Source organism: Gymnoscopelus microlampas (assembly GCF_963454915.1).
Source record: "Gymnoscopelus microlampas genome assembly, chromosome: 6".
NCBI classification, from domain to species: domain Eukaryota; kingdom Metazoa; phylum Chordata; class Actinopteri; order Myctophiformes; family Myctophidae; genus Gymnoscopelus; species Gymnoscopelus microlampas.
In genome coordinates this window covers 4,968,668-4,988,420 of record NC_139943.1, presented here as the reverse complement: position 1 = coordinate 4,988,420, position 19,753 = coordinate 4,968,668, and the positions used below count along the sequence as shown (strand labels likewise).

General features: G+C 41.4%; 2 protein-coding genes and 1 long non-coding RNA gene across 3 annotated transcripts in view; 2 read left to right on the top strand and 1 right to left on the bottom strand.

Annotated features, from left to right (window-relative positions):
* The window catches only part of LOC311047415 (CD82 antigen-like), a 41,725-nt gene extending 36,488 nt beyond the window's left edge, over positions 1-5,237 (top strand). Inside the window, exons 7-9 of the mRNA XM_084060123.1 lie at positions 1,081-1,254; positions 1,640-1,723; positions 3,947-5,237. Of these exons, the coding sequence (XP_083916249.1) occupies positions 1,081-1,254; positions 1,640-1,723; positions 3,947-4,024 (336 nt within the window). The 3' untranslated portion in view covers positions 4,025-5,237. The remainder of the gene's footprint in view (positions 1-1,080; positions 1,255-1,639; positions 1,724-3,946) is intronic.
* LOC311047414 (cerebellin-1-like) overlaps positions 1-19,753 on the top strand; it is an 878,463-nt gene that overhangs the window by 190,049 nt on the left and 668,661 nt on the right. The window lies entirely within an intron of this gene.
* Positions 1-19,753, bottom strand: part of LOC311047422 — a 203,998-nt gene that overhangs the window by 123,686 nt on the left and 60,559 nt on the right. The window lies entirely within an intron of this gene.

The following is a 19,753-nucleotide window of genomic DNA, read 5'->3' as shown; positions in this document are numbered from 1 at the left end:
ACGCAACGGGACTTTTGAGACGGCCATGCCCAAAATAGGTTGCCTTATTCGGATACATGCGTGTCACTGCCCGCCCCTGCCGGTTCTCCGATTTTTTATTTTTAAATAGGCTCTGTGGAGAAAAAAATTATAATTTTGAATTGACTTGGACTTAGCTCCCCCCTCGGACATACCTGTAGACTACACCAGGTACAGATTACTTTTTTGTTGCTCTCCCTCATGGAGCTACTTGCGGATTATACCAGGGTCAGTCCACCCTTAGGTGAACACGCACTGACCTTCTGCACCTTAATCCCATGTATAACGCACAAACTTTTTATTTATTTATTTTTATTGCGCTCTTTTTCTCTCTAAGCACCTTAGTGTCTATAAGTACAGTACACAGTATACATACATTGCTGCTGTGCTCAGGCACCTTAGTTTGTCTCTTATCTCAGGTACTTTGTAAATATGTAGATAACTTGTTTGGCCTTCTATTGTTCTCTTGTTTGATCTCCTTCCCACTTGCCCCCTACCCCTCTTCTTCTTCTCTCTCCCCACTCTTCTTTCTACGGAATTTAATGTTGCGATGGGAATGATGTACAAAAACGAATTTCACCCACTTTTTTACCTTGTAAACCTATGATGTGACAATAAAACTGATTCTGATTCTGAATTAAGAAAAAGTTTGAGAACTGCTGATTCAGAAGGCATTTGTAGAATGGGACTCAGGTCAGGTTAATGTGATATTAATGCGATATGAATGTGATATTAACTCATTCCCTGCCTAGAACAACTAAAACGACTTCTGTCATTCCTAACGACTAAAACAACTTAAAAAAAAAAAAAGTTTTTTTTACTTTTTTTTTTTTAATTTGACCCAAAGACCAAGGAGATATGATTTTTCGAAGATCTAGACTCCCATCCACTTCCTTGTTAACTTAAAACTTAAAAATTCTGTATCTCGGCTCCTGAGTACTTTTTTTTTTTCAATGAAAAATCTTGGCAGTGGGCAAACGCGGCCAGAAATAATTCAGGCAGTGAATGAGTTGTTAATGTGATATTAATGTGATATTAATGTGATATGAATGTTGTGAACAGATGCAGTGCTGTGGGTGGACTGGACCAGGCAACTGGTCAGACAACACGGGCATCAAGAACAGCTCTCAGAATGTCTACTCGTGTTCCTGTCGAAACGAGAGCCTGCCTGGAACGGACGTGAAGGAGACCGGCCTGTGTGAGCACCTGTCACCTGACGTCCCTGTTTTTGACACGGTAACGCACACGCACACACACGCACACGGTAACACACACACACACACACGCACACACGCACGCACGCACGTGCGCGCGCACACACACACACACGGTAACACACACACACACACACGGTAACACACACACACACACGGTAACACACACACACGGTAACACACACACACGGTAACACACACACACACACGGTAACACACACACACACACACACACACACACACACACACACACACACACACACACACACTATATATCTACTAATCGTGAAAATGTGTGCAAACCTTTGAATATATATATATATTTTTTTTTAAGCGAACATTTGTAACTCTCTCTCTCTCTCTCTCTCTCTCTCTCTCTCTCTCTCTCTCTCTCTCTCTCTCTGTAGGGGTGTATGCACAGTGTTGAAGGCTGGCTGTTGGAGAACTGTGGAGTTATTCTGGGGATCTGTGCAAGTGTAGCTGTCATAGAGGTACCTGTCTGTCTGTCTGTCTGTCTGTCTGTCTGCCATGCACGCACGCACGCACGCACGCACGCACGCACGCATGCACCAGAGATGCCCACGAGTCTCTGAGCTCGAGTCCGAGTCGAGTCTCGAGTCTTTGAGGGTCGAGTCCGAGTCGAGTCTCGAGTCTCTTAAAAAAAATATGTAAAGTTATTTTTTTAATTTAATTATTTATACAATGTAGCCTAAGGCTGAAATACAGGTATGAAGGTCCACAAACCCAACCCAAAATGAAAAATGCACAGAATGAATGTTAATCAAAATAGTAGGATATATTCATTTAGGCTCCTTTGCATCTTAGCGCAGCTCAACTGCGGAAGGCTCACACACAGCCTGACCAAGGCTACTACGGCTAGTTAGTCTACATAGTGTTTTATTAAGGGAGATTCAGATTGACATGTCAACGTGTTTGGGTATGCCCAACCCAAACAACGACCAGCCTACATCTAGTGCACACTGCTGTGCTGTCTCTTCAGCATAACAAGAACGCTCCTAAAGCCATGGACCTCCCCCGGCCGGGCGGTGGTACACAGTCACATACAGTAGAAAGATATGTACTCACGTTGGCTGTTACCGTTTACGTTCCATTTACACCATTCTAATGGATTCCAGGGGTGTGTAAATATCTCTGAAGGAGCTCCATTTAGTTTCCTCTGAAGTGACGCAGTTATGTCCAAGTAGGCTATTGTCCCCGTTCGCTAAGTGAAACTTTTTCATCATCCAACTTTGTGCAATAATCCCGAACAGAGCTACAATAATAGTGCAATAATAAACTGCCAGCTATAATCTAGTAGGCTACAGTGAGTTTACATCAATCATAGCTTCTCTCTTTGAGAGACGCGTAATGTGTGTCGCCTACCTACCCAAAATAACAAACATACAAGCTATCAACCGCTACGTCATGGCGCGTCGACACTCGACAGCAATACAGATCTGTTCTTTTGGGCACATAAACAATGAGGCGCGACAGAGTATACAACACTAAGCATTTTGGAAACCAAAAGCCTGTAGGTCTGTAACATTACATGACGTGGTCAACAATGTAACTTGCTTGTAGTCAGTGGTTCTCAATCTGTGGGTAGGGACCACAACGGAGCGCCCAACGCCTCGCAAGCTTGTAGATCTGCTATTTTCACAATATTTATCTGTGGAACCGAATCAAACAAAATGGGGATCCCCACTAGGTCAAATATTATTATTTTGGGGGGGATCACGGCCTGACAAAGTTGAGAACCACAGCTTTAATGCAGTGAACAATGAACATTACATGAGCATAGCGTTTACCGTGGTGAATATTCGCCCAGCTGGGTTTAACGAGACACGTTTCCTAAACGTGCTGTCACAGATGATCCAATCATCTTATACAAAATGTAAGCACATGCCAAGATAACTGGGGTTATATGCTGAGATAAACATATTTGTTTAATTTCAAAGTTTTTATATTTAAACTTTACGATGAAAGGCCGCGGCGGCCACACACTTGTGCTCGCCTCTCCATGTTTACGTTAATGAGCAGCACGAAGCAGCTTGACTGATGCCGGTTGGAAGCCAGCTCTGCGCAGCGTGCACCGGAGCGGAGGTTTCTTTGCGGGAGGGGAAAGGGAGGGGACAGGGGAGTGGAAGTTTATTGGGCATTTCATTCATTAATGCGTCCAAAAAAAAACACAAAATAAAGATTGTCCACGAGTCTTTGAGCTCGAGTCCGAGTCAAGTCTCAAGTCTTTTAGGGGCGAGTCCGCCCCTAAAACACACACACAGTCCTCCGGCTCCCTCTAGTGTTTGTACCCTGTATTTCACACCAACCAGAGCAGAGCAAAGCAGTGCATCATGGTACACGACCTGGCAGTGATCATTGTATTAGTTTTCTGGAAGAAGAAATGAAAACTCATATTTTTCACATCCCTGGTTTTTACTCTGCTTTTAAGTGTGTGTGTGTGTGTGTGTGTGTGTGTGTGTGTGTGTGTGTGTGTGTGTGTGTGTGTGTGTGTGTGTGTGTGTGTGTGTGTGTGTGTGTGTGTGTGTGTGTGTGTGTGTGTGTGTGTGTGTGTGTGTGTGTGTGTGTGTGTGTGTGTGTGTGTGTGTGTGCGCGTGCGTGTGTCTGTCTGTGTGTGTTTCAGCTGCTAACATTTCCAGAAGTGCTGGGTCGCACAGGAGTGACTTAACTTTGTATTTCTTCTCCTTCTGTTTCAGCTGCTAGGAATGATCCTGTCCATGTGTCTGTGTAAGAGCATCGTTCTGGAGGATTACACCAAGGTCCCCAAATACTGAACACACACACACACACACACACACACACACACACACACACACACACACACACACCTCACCACATGGATGTGTGTGAACCAGTCAGAGCTCAACGTTCTTCTCATGTTTGATTGTTGATGATGTGTGTGTGTGTGTGTGTGTGTGTGTGATCTAATGTGTGTGTGTGTGTGTGTGTGTGTGTGTGTGTGGCACATTTATACTATAATAGCCGATCTACAAGCTCACACGACTTGTCACGGACGCCACGCGTTGTGAACTTGTAGATCTGCTCTCCTTGACAGAGCATAAATTAATTTGGAGGTTTTTCACTTCTGTCTGTTGTTTGTTCTTATTGACAAATTTTCATGTTGTTTTTTATAAATATATCTATGATGTTATATTATATTGTTATATATACAGTATGTGAAGGGATTTGTGCCCTTAAAGGAACACTTAACCCAATTTATTTTTTAATATAGTTTTGCTTTTGTGTCCTACTGCAGCAAAGTACCCAAATATTAGATTATCGGCTCAGGAATACAACAGAGGCTTCTTGGGTAATTGATAGAAAATAAGTTATGTTTTGAGTGAAGTGTTCCTTTAATGTGCTTCGGTAGCAGTTTGACATGCTGGTGCTTTCTTTCTTTCTTTTATTCTGTTCGTTCCATAATGTTTCTGTTAAATGTTATTGTTATTTTTTATTGTTCATATTTGGCACTGTTTTTATGCCAAATCTGAAAAAAAGAAAGAGAGAGCCTTTTTGTTTGTTTAAGGAATTTGTTAGTTTCTGTCTGTCTGTCTGTCTGTCTGTCTGTCTGTCTGTCTGTCTGTCTGTCTGTCTGTCATCAGCACTTCGTTTGCATTTCATTTTTATTTCATGTTGTATTAGTTCATAGTTCAGAGGAGTTGAATTTAACGGTAGTATTTGTATTTGTAATTTCTTTGGTCCCATTGGGGAAAAAAAGAGACAAACATTCAACTGCCAAATGAACACATTAATTTAAATTAAATATTTAGATGATAATATGAATCTATAGATTTTATAACTTAAATATTTAGATGAAGGCTTTTTTACTTGTGTTTCTAAAATGTATATACACACAAAACAATTGTATTTTGTAATGAGGAAAAGAAAAGGTTGTTGTTACACTTGTTTGTTTTGTACTTTGTGTGTAAAAGATATAGTGAAAATAAAGTCAATTGTTACAAAATAAAGTAAATGCACAAGAATCTGCATTTCATGTCATTATTTTATGGTGTGACTGCAACAGGCAACTTTTATGAATGGGTCTGTCTGTCTGTCTGTCTGTCTATCAATCGGTCAATAGACAGACAGACAGATAGATATGGGACATTCTACCAGAATACATTCTGTCCTAGAACTGTTACAGTGAACATAACTTTTATAATCCAACAAATATATGATGTTAAGCTTGTTGTAGGAGGACAAGTGTCAGGCCCTGTCATGCCATAATATCCCAGAAAAGAATGAAATGGTGGTAAATCCAAAATGTGTTTTTAAAAAAGGTTACTGAAATTCCTGTCTAACGTGCAAACCAGTTTAGCCATGCGCTGAAGCACACGCTGAACAATGCCGTTAAAATGCCCGACCGTCAGGCCCCGTCACATCAGGCCCCCCTCTCACACCACTGAGTGACGGGGCCTGACATCCCTGTCGAAGACTGTGGCTGGTCAACTCCCAGTGACCTAGGGATGGCCAAATGGTGACATTTTATTAACCGATTATGGTTAGCCCTTAACGATTAATTAATCGATAACTGTTAAGAAAAACAATGGTGTTTTTTTTATTGGCCAAAATACATTTTATTTCAAAGGGCCAAGTCTACACAGTTGTTTTGTTTCTCCAGCAGAGTTTCTAGTGTCTCTATCTCTCTCTGGAAGAGGTTGCACATGAACTCTGCAGCCGCACTGAGCCGCTCCAACACAAACAGTACCAATACAAAGACGAGGAAGAAGAAGAATAAAGTGGAAGTTACGTGTGGTTGCAGATGTAGACTTGTTTTTTTTTACGATTAATTTGAATCGTTAGTATTAATCGGTTGGCGATTTAACGGCGGTTAACGGTTATCGGTTGGCCATCCCTACAGTGACCAATAGAAGACTGTGGTTGTACTGGTCAGCTCCCAGTGACCAATAAAAGACTGTGTTTGTACTGGTCAGCTCCCAGTGACCAATAGAAGACTGTGGTTGTACTGGTCAGCTCCCAGTGACCAATAGAAGACTGTGTTCGGGGCTGGACTGGGACGAAACTTCGGCCCTGACTTCTTGGCCCAGACCGGCCCACCACAACCGGCTCGCAGATACTGTACCTTCCTTCCCCGTCGAGGCACATACACACACATGCCCTTAATAACACCACTTTTCAATCATTTTTTTTGGCCTTTAGAGTTTAGACCATAAGGTCATGGGTTCGATTCCGGGCACCGCCAACTCAGCCTATGAATACCATGGCTTGGGTGCGGCAAGTCGTGCGGTAAGAACTGGGAGCTGATGGTAGGCGCTCCACCTCCACATCTCCCAAGAGGTCTAGAGAGAATTGTAACAGGGACAGACTCCTGTGTTATCGGCTGATACCGACAATAAGCCTCTCACGACTTACTTATTATTTTAACAAAAAACGTATTGTTTTAACCACACAAAAAATATCACTTACCCTACCTCTAAAGGAGCACTTCACCTATTTTCAATCTTATCTTCATAAACAGTACTCTTTCAGACATTTAACCACTTGTCTGCTCTTTTTTCCCTCTACACCAAACCTCTTTCCCGAAAATAGACGATCTACAAGCTCTTAGATCTGCTATGTTTGCCTAAAGTTCTCCTCAGAATAGGGATGCCAGGGTTCAAGTGGTTAATGTAAAAATACATTATATATCCAATCAGATAAAGATTTGTTGCCCCCCCTGTAGTAACTCATAGGACCCACTAGGGGTCCTGGACCCCCTGGGGGGTGGGGGGGGGGGTGGGGTGGGGTGACTGTAATACTGTAATAGACAAGGTATAAAGCCCATCTAAGCTATACTCTGCCTGTTTTTATGCTCCTATGTGCCTCAATTTTATTTGTTTAATTTCATCACTGTGTTTAATGTGTTGATAAAATGTGTTAATGTTTAATGCGTTCGCAGTCTCACTGCTTTTATAATAGCTAATTAATTGAAATATGCAAATTATCTAATTGAATATTATGCACAATACAAAAATGTATGAAACAAAAATGGATTCTACGTAAAAACAAAACGATGAAAGGAGAAATGTTTGATAGAGAGATGATTATCAATCTGTTGGAGGTTTTTACATAGTACCCAGGGGGCAAAGGGGGGTGTGCTGCATTTGCCCTGCCATCAAAGGTTGGCCACCAGAAATAATATCTATGACCCAGTAGGATCACAACCTATATGGACAACCCGGTTTTGCTGGAAATCCAATATGGCCGCCTCAATATTGGCCCCTATCAGAAAATAGCTTTGGCGATAACTTTTGAACCAGATGGGCTAGAAATGCAAACTTGGTGTCTATTTCATGGTTTCAGAGCATGAGAAACTCAATGGAATACTTATTTTTATGATTAGGTGTGTCTGGACCTTTACTTTGCATATTTCCAAGATGGACGCCACCCGAAAATGAGTTTTACTATGACCTTTACAGTGACAGCTAACTGTTATGGCAAAAAGTCTGCTTTTTAAGCAATATGAACACATTTGGTCAGTTTGAGCTTTCATTTCTATGTTGTCAATATGGCTGCAGTCATAAATAATGTATGGTATTACATTTTTGCTCAGATTCTATCTATAGTTGTGGGGATGATTGCAGTGAAAAATCTGAGAAAAAGGCCACAATGTATCTTATGTATCATTTTAATAAACTAACTACAATAAAAAACAGACACATGCACACTCCAGGACTTGCCAAAAACTTCAACTTTAGGGCTATACAAATTAACATAGTGGTATGCATTCAAGTAACATAACAAAATATAGACTACTTAGTGACAAACAGAGTAAAAGCGGATTTGAGGTTGCCTACAAAAGGTTCATTTTGACCTCTATGGTGCTGTCTTGCCTGCTTCTAAAGCCAATGATACTATGGTACAATGCTATTCACCGTCACTGTTGTCACGTGTTGCACTGATCCTGCTGCATCGTGTCTCCAGTCCCTGGCAACGGCCTCCTAAGTAGCATGGAATTTCCTTCTTTGCACAGGAACAGTTTTTCTGGCAGCCTTTGATACAGCTGCATGATATTGCCTTGTTCATTGACACAGGCCAGGCTGGCTCGGTAGATGCAAGGGGGACTGCATTGCTGTACAGGTGAGGCGTCCAGAGATGGCAGTCCTAGGAGAGCAGCTGCTGCTTTTTCAGGAATCATTGAATGGGCAACCAACTGCAGTCCTCTGGGCAACCTTCCTGGAGATGTCAGATATTCTCCAAAGGTTTATCTACTACGATCGGGAAGGTGACTGGACAGGACATCTCTGTGAATCAGCAAGAATACTACCCTACCTCACTGCAGCAGGCCACTACAAGTACGGGCAGCAATCTTTACCTCTGTATTTGGCTGAGATGAAGAAACTACCAGAAACAGCTTCAGAGGTACATGAAGCACTGATGGCAGGTGTATTTGTTGGCAGACGAGCAGATGGCAGCCACAACAGTGTTGCTTTTGACATGCTACTGGAGCAGACCTATAATGCTGATGCCAAGGAAGCAAGCGGTCTGGATGGCATTACACTCAGCCCTGCTGCCCGGACAAAATGGGTCTACACAAAAACACTCAAGTCTATGCTCCACCTCCACTCCTCCAACCCACACCATGAGTCTGGTCAGAGTCGTGTAACCCGGGATGCAGAGATGGTAGTCAAGGTCATGGCAGCAGTGGAGACTAACCCATTTACAGTGAGCACATCATCCATGATCAACATATCTACAGGACGCGAACAGTCTTCTCCCGGGTGGTTGAAGCCAGAAGGGGGCGAGGGGCGGGGCTGGCGGCAGGGGCAGGCAGGAGTAATGCTAGTGCTGAGATGCTCTCAGCAGCAGGAGGAGCAATGTTCTCACTAAATAAGTGTAGAGGAATATCTTGCGGAGTTTCAATGTTAATATGTAAATATGGCAACTCATTTAGATGTAGGTTTATGGTTTCCCATGGACTATAGCAGTTGCAATTTCTCTTCTTTCATAACATAATCCCCACACCAAGAGTAAAAAAAGAAAAAACGTTTCAGTCATTCGGTCCGACTTCACTGTAGCCCATAGTAGCCTTTTCATACGCGATATGTGAAAGTTTATAATATTTAGAGAAATTGAAAAATGTCAAATACAAAAGTAGTCGTAGTAGTGAATATTTATTTTTGTTTCTCATAAGCGTGCATCCGTTGTATTTTTGTTTCTCATCATCCGTTGTCCGTCAACAACACAGCCGTCTGTGCCTCGACGTTTGCGCTCTGTCTCAGCTCGCTTGGTGCCGTCTGGCTTCAACCACCCGGGAGAAGACTGTTCGCCTACAGGACAGTGTGCTGATTCCACAGTCAAGGACGACTTGATGAGTGTGAACAAACTGGGTCTGAAGGCACTGTGTGAAACACTGTCCAGTGATCAGAAGAAGACAAGCATAATGAAGCTTAACACTTTCCATACTCAAAACACAAAATCCAAAGAATCGAAGGGGAAAACCTCAGCACCTGGCAAGAGCAATGAAATTACTGCCCTCCTGCGCATGACCCAAATCATAGCCAGTGGTGGAGAACTCAACCTTGTTGACTTTATAGGCAACCACGAGTGGAGTGACTTCCCCCCCTTCCCTCTTCCAGGAAGATGGCAGGATGAGAACAGGTACCAAGGCAAGCCTTGTGAAGGTCCTGAAAGAGGAGACCAAAGTTGCATGCATCCCTGACCTGCCTACAGAAGACAGAAAAACAGCAGTAGTTATTGATGCCATGTATGCCATACGCCATTGGTCGTTCCTGAAAGGTGAAGCATTTGGAACAATCGCTGAACGATACCAACGTCTGCTGTTGAATGATGTGCCTGCTGGCACAGAGATCATTCACTTCTGTTGTGACCGGTACAGTGGACCTAGTCTTAAGACAGCTGAGCAAGAACACAGATATGCTCAACCAAAACCTTCCAAAGAATATGAAGTCAGTATGCATTACACAGCTCCAGATCCTCGGGAGTTTTTTGCTGTGTCAGCTAACAAGGCAAACCTATTGAGTTTCCTCTGTGACGAATGGTGTGAAAATGAGAAACTTAAGTCGGCCCTTGGTCCAACACATCTTTACCTGGGTGGGGGGTTTAAAGAAGAGACAATGAGTGTGGTGATCAAGGAGGGGTCTATTGAAGATGTCCCTGCACTAGAATCCACACAACAGGAGGCTGATACAAGAATAATACTCCACACCCTGTACAGTGTCCAGAATGACAAAGTTGACAGAGTTGTCATCCATGCCAATGACACAGACATCATCATCATGTGCCTTTACTATAAAGCAACCCATCTCAGATGCCTTCCAGAGCTGTGGGTGAGAACAGAGCAAAATTCATACCTTCCTATCCATCAAATGGTATCAGCACTGGGGCTCGCACGGTGTCGTGCCCTGCCCTTTATCCATAGTTTAAGTGGCAGAGATACCACCAGCTATCCCTTCTTCACTGGGAAGAAGGCATGGTTCAAGGCCAGCATGTGTCTGGATCTCCCTGCACTTGAGGAGTTTGGTGAAAACTCTTCTGATTCCCTCTCAGATGACGTCATCAATCAAGCACAAGACCTCACAATTGCTGTATATACATCCAAAGCGGACCACCCGGAGGATTTTGACCTGAGTAAGCTTAGAGTGTACAAGTTCCTCAATAATAGATCAACCCTCTTAAAGCTGCTGCCCCCGACAGAGAATGCCTTTGACCTGCACCTGAGAAGAGCTGCTCTAGCAACCATAATAGATAAATATGCACACATCGCCAAGCCGGATATTCCCTCTTTCGCAGAGTATGGATGGTCTCTCAGTGCTAGCAATGCAGTCCCCCTTGCATCTACCGAGCCAGCCTGGGCTGTGTCAATGAACAAGGCAATATCATGCAGCTGTATCAAAGGCTGCCAGAAAAACTGTTCCTGTGCAAAGAAGGAAATTCCATGCTACTTAGGATGCCGTTGCCAGGGACTGGAGACACGATGCAGCAGGATCAGTGCAACAAGTGACAACAGTGATGGTGAATAGCATTGTACCATAGTATCATTGGCTTTAGAAACAGGCAAGACAGCACCATAGAGGTCAAAATGAACCTTTTGTAGGCAACCTCAAATCCGCTTTTACTCTGTTTGTCACTAAGTAGTCTATATTTTGTTATGTTACTTGAATGCATACCACTATGTTAATTTGTATAGCCCTAAAGTTGAAGTTTTTGGCAAGTCTTGGAGTGTGCATGTGTCTGTTTATATTATAGTTAGTTTATTAAAATGATACATAAGATACATTGTGGTCTTTTTCTCAGATTTTTCACTGCAATCATCCCCACAACTATAGATAGAATCTGAGCAAAAATGTAATACCATACATTATTTATGACTGCAGCCATATTGACAACATAGAAATGAAAGCTCAAACTGACCAAATGTGTTCATATTGCTTAAAAAGCAGACTTTTTGCCATAACAGTTAGCTGTCACTGTAAAAGTCATAGTAAAACTCATTTACGGGTGGCGTTCATCTTGGAAATATGCAAAGTAAAGGTCCAGACACACCTAATCATAAAAATAAGTATTCCATTGAGTTTCTCATGCTCTGAAACCATGAAATAGACACCAAGTTTGCATTTCTAGCCCATCTGGTTCAAAAGTTATCGCCAAAGCTATTTTCTGATAGGGGCCAATATTGAGGCGGCCATATTGGATTTCCAGCAAAAAATTGACCGGGTTGTCCATATAGGTTGTGATCCTACTGGGTCATAGATATTATTTCTGGTGGCCAACCTTTGATGGCAGGGCAAATGCAGGTTTCCAAAAAAAGGGGGGGTTTGCCCCCTGGGTATAGGCTGCACCACAGTTTCCCAAACAGTGGGTCGTGGCCCATTTGTCGATCACGGACACATGTTTATGGGTCATGACTCATGAGTAACTATTCCTTTATTTTTAGTTTCCTACATTTTGTTTTTGATTATTATTTCAAAAACATTTTCCGCAACATTTTTATTGAATTAGGTGAGCTTGTAGATCTGCTATTTTCACTAGTAGCTTGGGTCCCAGGGAGACATCAATCATTTTGGCTCTCGAGCTAAAAAGTTTGGGAAACACTGGCCGGGGCTACATAATACAATATTCATTTATGAAAATGAATAAATAAATAAAATAAATACGTTTTTTTAATTGCCATTACCTTTCCAGGCATGGACACACACACACACACACACACACACACACACACACACACACACACACACACACACACACACACACACACACACACACACACACACACACACACGCACGCACACACAGTGTTGACGATTGAAAAGTAACTGAGTGTGGTCAATTCACTCTGCGGGATGAAGATCCGGTCAAAAACCGGAAACGGAAACAATTACGTGGATTTATATATAACGTTACTGCTCAACGTACCGGATCCAGTAGGCGTGGCCTTAGACCGGATGTGATTATGGGTTTTAGTAGGACGCAGGCGCAACTGGCTTGGTTTGTGTCTGCGTTTGGAACGTGTGCTGCATCAGGTAATGAATGTTTGAACACAACACGTTTATATCCACCGATATTATCGAAGCGTTTGGGGTTTTAGGGCTGTGAATTATTATGACACCAAAGGGCAGTGGTGGAAAGTAACTAAGTACATTTACTTAAGTAACATTTTGAGGTATTTGTACTTTACTTGAGTATTTCCAATTTCCAATGCTTTTACTTCTACTCCACTATAGCCATGGTTCACATGACGCTTGTATACCAGCGTCATGGTGCCGAGTCCCCCTGGTCTAAAGTTGTGTTCTATTTTTTCTCATTGCCATCTCTCACATAAACATAAACGTTCAGATTTCAAATATAAAGTGCTTTCCACCGAGCCAGGGATGTTACAAGGCGACGCGAACCGCGATAAGTACTCGTATCTCCCGTATTGTGTTCAATAAAAAGCATTTTAATCTCATCGCCGGCCATTTTCTCCAAATTGTCTCCGATACTTTCAACCATGCGACACTAATGGTTGGGAGGTGTATTGCACTCGGATACATTACAAAAGAAAAATAAGAAAATGGCTGGCGATGGGATTAAAATGCTTTTTATTGAACAATACGGGAGATACGGGTACTCATCGCGGTCTGCGTAGCCTTGTAACATCCGTGGCTCGGTGGTAAGCACTTTATATTTGAAATCTGAACGTTTATGTTTATGTGAGAGGTGGCAATGTGAAAAAATCGAACGCAACTTTAGACCAGGGGGACTCTGCACCATGACTGTCATGGTATGACAGTCATGATGATGTTTCAGGGCTAACTCCACTACATCTCAGAGACAAATATTGTACTTTTACTCCACTACATTTATTTGAGAACTTTAGTTACTATTTACTTTTTTTTGGAAACTTTTTTGAACATACTTTAATCACTTTAGCCTTATTTTATACCTTGGCTATTTGAAAATAGCAGATCTACAAGCTCACAACGCGATGCGACGCGTTGTGAGCTTGTAGATCGGCTATTTTCAAATATTTTAGTACTTTTACTTTTGGTACTTGAAGTACATTTTGATGCCAATACTTTTGTACTTTTACTTAAGTAGCCTACACTTTGAATTCTGGACTTTTTACTTGTAACAGAGTATTTTTATATTGCAGTAGCCTATTGGTACTACTTATTTGTTGTTTTACAACCGAGGAGGAAACAAATCAAACAAGCATTGTTCCAAATGATCACAACTAAATGTTAAACCTTAAACCACACTCAATGATGTGTATAGGGTTTGTAGATCTAACCCTGTCATAGTGTATTTATTCATTTATAATCTTCAAGCTTTAGCCTGGGCCAAGACAAGTTGATCGATGCTGATTTGTTTGTAGTTTCTCTTTTTTAACGCCCTTACTGCTTCATAAATAAACACAATAACAACACATAAAGTGTTTAAACCCAAAACCACGGATGTTATCAGTCCATACGGGTCGTTTGTGTTCCGTAATATTACGTATAAGTTTAATAAATAAGTGTTTTAATCCCGAACGCCGTTCTACCTCGTCGTTTACATAGAGTGTAATACCTGCGTTCGCCTGCTGCAGCAGCAGACATTGTTTTGTGTTTCTGTGTTTAAGGCTCGTGCTTCTCCATTTATGTATACATTCTAAATATAAAGTAATAATCTTAAAGCCACAGATGTTACCCGACCACACGGGTCGTTGGTGTTCAGTTAATATTACGTATTATTTAATAAATAAATGTTTTAATTTCGTTTGTGAATGAACGTAATAGTATTTCCTGGTTGACAATGGGGTGTAATACCGGTGTTAACCTGCTGCTGCAACAGCACCACTTACACCCATTGAATGATATACAGTGATATTCAGAGTGCAGACAGACCAGATTGAAACATTTATCAATTGAATAATACGGAATATTACTGAACATAAAAGGTCCGTATGGTGAGATAACATCTGTGGCTTTGGGATTAACACTTTATATTTAGAATGTATACATTATGCAGACTTTAACATGGATCTAACTCCAAATACTATTTTTGGGGAGTGTTCAAGAATGTCAAGATAGGCTATGATGATAATTGATAATAATGACACTTTATTTGTATGGCATTTTTCATATGTCATATTTTTCATAAAATAAAACATACATTTAAGAGCTTAAGAACAGGAGAGATAACGGAGCGAACACAAGTTGTGACGGAAGATAAAACACATTCTAGCAGAAGAATAAGATATGAATCTAAAATAAATATCGATATCAAAGATGGCAAGAAATCTATTATTCTTGATCCAAGGCTAAGATTAAACTATAATGTAGTCTGTCGAGGTAGAAACCTCACATGTCAAACTTACTTTTCAGGATTCAAATAAAAAAAAGAGCAGATCTACAAGCTCACAACGTGTGGCTTTGCTCATGTTTGCAAGTTCTCAGTTGCCATGAGTGATTTCAGTCGTTTGGATTCCATATGAAGCCAGTAGGCCTATGTCTTCTATGGAAGCATGCCATGGCACCGGAATTAGCAGATCTACAAGCTCACAACACGCTGCTGCGTGTTGTGAGCTTGTAGAGCGGCTATATTCGGTTATTGGTTATTTTAAGATCAAAGAGTATTTGAAGTGATCAAACTTGCAATAGAAAACATGTTTAGAATAATTTACTCCAAACACTAAGGTCTCAGAAATGTCATAAAGCAAAGCTTAAAGGAGACACACCATGAATTTAAAAAAATATTTGATATTTAATATCATATGGTGTATGTCCCTCAAACCATTTTCAAAAGGTTTGAGCCTAAATCAACACTCAGATATACTCATCCCAAGTCAATTCTCTCAGGCTTATAAAGCACTTTCAGCTGCAATACCAAAACGTCCTGTTGGGCAGAGGGGTGCTACTGAGCAATTCTGTCTGTCAAAATACATGGGCAGAATGGTTCGTGATGTAAGCAAACATGCCATTCTGAGATGGCCTGTTCAGACACGCCCATTCTGAAAATCTCTGAAATGAGAATGAATGACTGAATGTTTTTGGGGTACAAGAGACACTGGGGAGCCCGAAAAATACCAAAAAAAAGTTAAAAAGCGAAATTCATGGTGTGTCTCCTTTAAAGCCTCACTCTGTGATGTCGTCAACCTGCTGGCTGCATGTAGAACAGCAACAACATGATAATGATGATACATTCATTATTACTTTTACTATTAATTATTATTGTGTATATGGTGCGTGCCAACGCCTGGTCACCACGGCGGGGGGGGGGGGGCGGGGGGGGGGGGGGGGGGGGCGTGGCATAGATAGCAGTGGTGTAAAGTAACTTAGTACATTTACTCAAGTACTGTACTTAAGTACAATGTTGAGGTACTTTTACGAGTATTTCCAATTGTCTATACTTTTACTCCTACTCTTCTACACTACATCTCAAAGGCAAATATTGTACTTTTACTCCACTACAATTATTTGAAAACTTTAGTTACTTTGCAGATATGAATTATTACATTATACAATATAAATTAACCACTTTAGCCCTATAATATACCTTTAGGCTATTTTCAAACATTTTAGTATTTTTACTTTCGATATTTAAGTACATTTTGATACCATTACGTTTGTACTTTTACTCAAGTAAATGTAGAATCAGAGTACTTCTACTTTGCAGTATTGATACTTTTACTTAAGTAAAACATTTGAGTATTTTTTTCCACCACTGATAGATGGCTGCAGCCATTCTGGTGGGGGCATTGTTAAGTCAACCTGTTTGACTTGTAGATCTGCTACTTTTGATGCTTTTGTGTGATGCTGTAGTATAGTGTCTGTCTGTCTGTTGTGGTTAAATGTGTAGGCTATGTGTTTTAAAAAGTGGTTACCAAACTAGGAGTCGGGGTCCCCAAATTATTTTGGGGACCCTAACCCAGTAAACAAACCATCAAATCAATACTATAATGTAGACATACGCTGTTAGAAGTAAAAGGCTTGGAATTAAAAATTTACTTGAGTAAAAATACAAAAGTATTGGAATCAAAATGCACTTTTAAGTACCAAAAGTAGAAAGTACTCATTGTGCAGAATGTCCCATTTCAAGTTCTCAAATCTATAACAATCTTTTGAAAATGGCAGATCTACAAGCTCAAAATGCGTCGCAGCTTGTATATCGGCAATTTTTTTAACACGGCCCCCTCTCGTATTAGGAGGGCAGGGTGAGTCACCTGAACGAAGGGCGGGTGTTTTTGATTAATCTAACATGTTAAAAATGGAGTTTGAAGTTATAGGGCATAGCAGTGGTGGACATTTTCTGGTTCCACTTCAAAATAGTCAATGCATTTTTCCCATTGACATTTCCAGAAATATTTATATCAATTAATTTAAGGCTAGAATCAAGCCATCCAGGGTCCTGGTGAATCATGACCATAAAACATTGTTTTCTGTGATTTATTTATTTATTTTATATTTAATTCTATGATATACTATATGTAATAAATAAAATATAAACCCTTTATTTTAACGTTATCAAATATTTTTTTTCACAGAATCAAACGTTTTATGGTCATGATTCACCAGGACCCTGGATGGCTTGATTCTAGGCTTAAAATAATTCATATAAATATTTGTGGAAATGTCAATTGGGAAAATGCATTGACTATTTTGAAGTGGAACCAGAAAATGGCCACCACTGCTATGCCCTATAATGGGTTTGTATAGACAGGTTTCCTGTTAGTAAACATTGAGAGGAATATGACCGCGCAGCTGCGGGGGGAAGCCTATGGGTGCGTTTGGAAATTACGCACCGGAGCACACTCGCCTATTAGTTTGTATTGGCCAGTGCGCTCACTGCCGCTCAGGGCTGTATTTTCGAACGCGCCTTCCACCCCCAGGCATGCGCAGATTGCGCATTCTGCTCTGTGATGACGTCGCTCGGAAACCCGTCTATAGGGAGGGGGCGTGTCTGATAAAATGAATATCAAATATATAAACACTGAATCAAGCAACTTAAAAACTGTCTGGGGTGCTCACAAAAGCCTGAGTAGACGATAAAATGACCCATTTAAAAAAAAAGTGAAATATCCCTTTAAGCGTTGTTTTGTCGATGTAACCAGTATGTCATGTTTCTAATGTTTGCAGACCAGTAGTATAGTTGATGTAACCAGTATGTCATGTTTCTAATGTTTGCAGACCACAATGCAGTATAACACCATCCCAGACACCAGAAGACGGAGGTTCTCACCTATAACACCCTCCCAGAACATCCACCTCTAATGACTACACAGAGATCTGGAGAAGCTACCTGAGGGAATTCTGTGTGAGTCCCTATAATGTGCAGGTGAGATCTTTGACTACCTGAGGAAATTCTGTGTTAAACCCTGAGTGTGTATATATGGGTGTGTGTCTCTCTATTTCAATATGGTGTCTCGATACGTACCGAAATTAAAAGCTGTATCGCGATTCTCACTGTCCCCCGTCCAAGGCAGCGTTGCCAAGTCTGCTTATTATAAGCTACTTTGGGCTTGCTTATTTTGGACTTATTTTTATAGACCTGGTTGCTTGTTTCTCTCACAATATCAGGCAACGCTGGTTGAAGGGAAGCCATGCGTTTGCTGTTTTTGAGCAACCGCTCCTATAAGAGGGTTTAGGACCCATCCGTGGTGAAAGTTTTTCTTTCCGTGGTGAAAATATGTCTTTCGCTGTGACGCCATGCTGTGGAAAACACGCCCATAGGCTAAGCTTTGCAGGACGTGCTGTGATTGGCTAGCGAGACACATGATGAAATTAACTTAAAACTTTGCATAAATAGCACCGCTCACTTCACACTGGGTGTGATTTTTTTTTTCTTTTTTCTGTACATTCCTCTTTCCGACGGGGAAAAGGGAAGCCTCACAGCCGGGTTGACAGAGAGAGAAACCGTGTTTCTTCCCAAACTCTCACATAATTCCATAGATGTGTATAAGAAAGGCTAGCTGGCTCAAGGGGGCGTCGCAAGCGTATCTCAACCGTGGCCATCTTGCGACAGTCATTCATAACTATGTCTATGGTGCATGTACTATTGAAATGACCATAGCGTGCTCAATTTTCATCCGATTTTCAAACGGTTTGGTGTGTTGTAAACACCAAAGATGTAGTTATGATACTGCATAATTATAATCATGGATTTCATATGAAAATAACATTAAGTATGCAGTATCATAACTACATCTTTGGCGTTTACAACACACCAAACCGTTTGGAAATTGAGCACGCTATGGTTATTTCAATAGTACATAGACATAATGTTATGGATGAGCGAGCTGACTGTCGCAAAATGGCCGCCATGTGGCAACGTCGTACTCCATTGGCCAGCAGCATGGGGGAGTCATCTAGTGTTTATATATATCTATGCATAATTCGACCCGTGGATCGCACGAACGAGCGCAGTCTCGTGACATACAAACCTTTTCAGTGGTGGAGAACGCTGGATTTAAATATTCAAACAGTGTATCTAGAATGTTACAAAGGGCCATGGCACCAGATCGCATTTCAGCAAAAGTGTGTTGCCTACGATGTATGAGAAATTAAGGCAAGAGTTACTGAAGGGCTGAGCCATGTAGACTTAATGGACTGCCTTAACTAGAACGTTCCTCCTCAGAGCACAGATTTCCGCCAATCTCCGCCAGGCCGGGTTGTCTACCCAGGGCCCACAAACTTTGGAAGTCAGTCATAGCCACTTGGAATGGGGAAAAAAACGTAACTTTTCAAAGAATGTTAACTAATCTTCTTAAAGCAGTACGAGGCAGGTCCAAAGAAAACAATTTTTAGCATCCTCTGCTGGTCACTAGAGATGCCGCGATCCAATTTACTGATCGGATATCGGCTCGATATCAATGAAAAAATGTGGATCGGATTTCAGCAAAATGACCGATAAAACGCTCCGATTAAAGCACTCCATTCCAGTAATCCGCTCCAGCACTTTGATCCTTCCCACTCCCAGCACGTTGGCTCCAGCCAGTGTTGCCATGTCGGCTTATTATAAGCGATTTTGGGCTTCTTTTTCTGTAAAGTTGCTTGTAAAAATCGGTAGTTGCGCGTTGC